This window comes from Apaloderma vittatum, unplaced genomic scaffold, assembly GCF_000703405.1.
Source record: "Apaloderma vittatum isolate BGI_N311 unplaced genomic scaffold, ASM70340v1 scaffold3600, whole genome shotgun sequence".
NCBI classification, from domain to species: Eukaryota; Metazoa; Chordata; class Aves; order Trogoniformes; family Trogonidae; genus Apaloderma; species Apaloderma vittatum.
This window is the reverse complement of record NW_009696063.1, coordinates 24,066-24,283: the sequence shown is the minus strand read 5'-3', so window position 1 is coordinate 24,283 and position 218 is coordinate 24,066. Positions and strand designations below refer to the sequence as shown.

Sequence of the window (218 nt, the reverse complement as noted above, 5' to 3'; positions counted from 1 at the left end):
GGCCAGTGTGTGGGTGGCTTTGTAGGGGCTGTGCACGCTGGCAGCCACAGCCCTGTGCTGCCCGAAGCCCTTTGGCTGCTCCGTTGTGCCTCTGTTCCCAAGTTAAAGGCTGGCAGAAGTGACAAAGCGACCATGTGACCTCCCACACTTCATCTTTGCAGGGCGTTAACTGGTTCCACTGGAAGGGCCACGAGTATTCCATCCAGTTTGCGGAGATG

General features: G+C 57.8%; 1 protein-coding gene across 1 annotated transcript in view; it reads left to right on the top strand.

Moving 5' to 3' along the window:
* TNC (tenascin C) overlaps nucleotides 1–218 on the top strand; it is a 46,741-nt gene that overhangs the window by 45,138 nt on the left and 1,385 nt on the right. Inside the window, exon 23 of the mRNA XM_009873281.1 lies at nucleotides 162–218. Within this exon, the coding sequence (XP_009871583.1) occupies nucleotides 162–218 (57 nt within the window). The remainder of the gene's footprint in view (nucleotides 1–161) is intronic.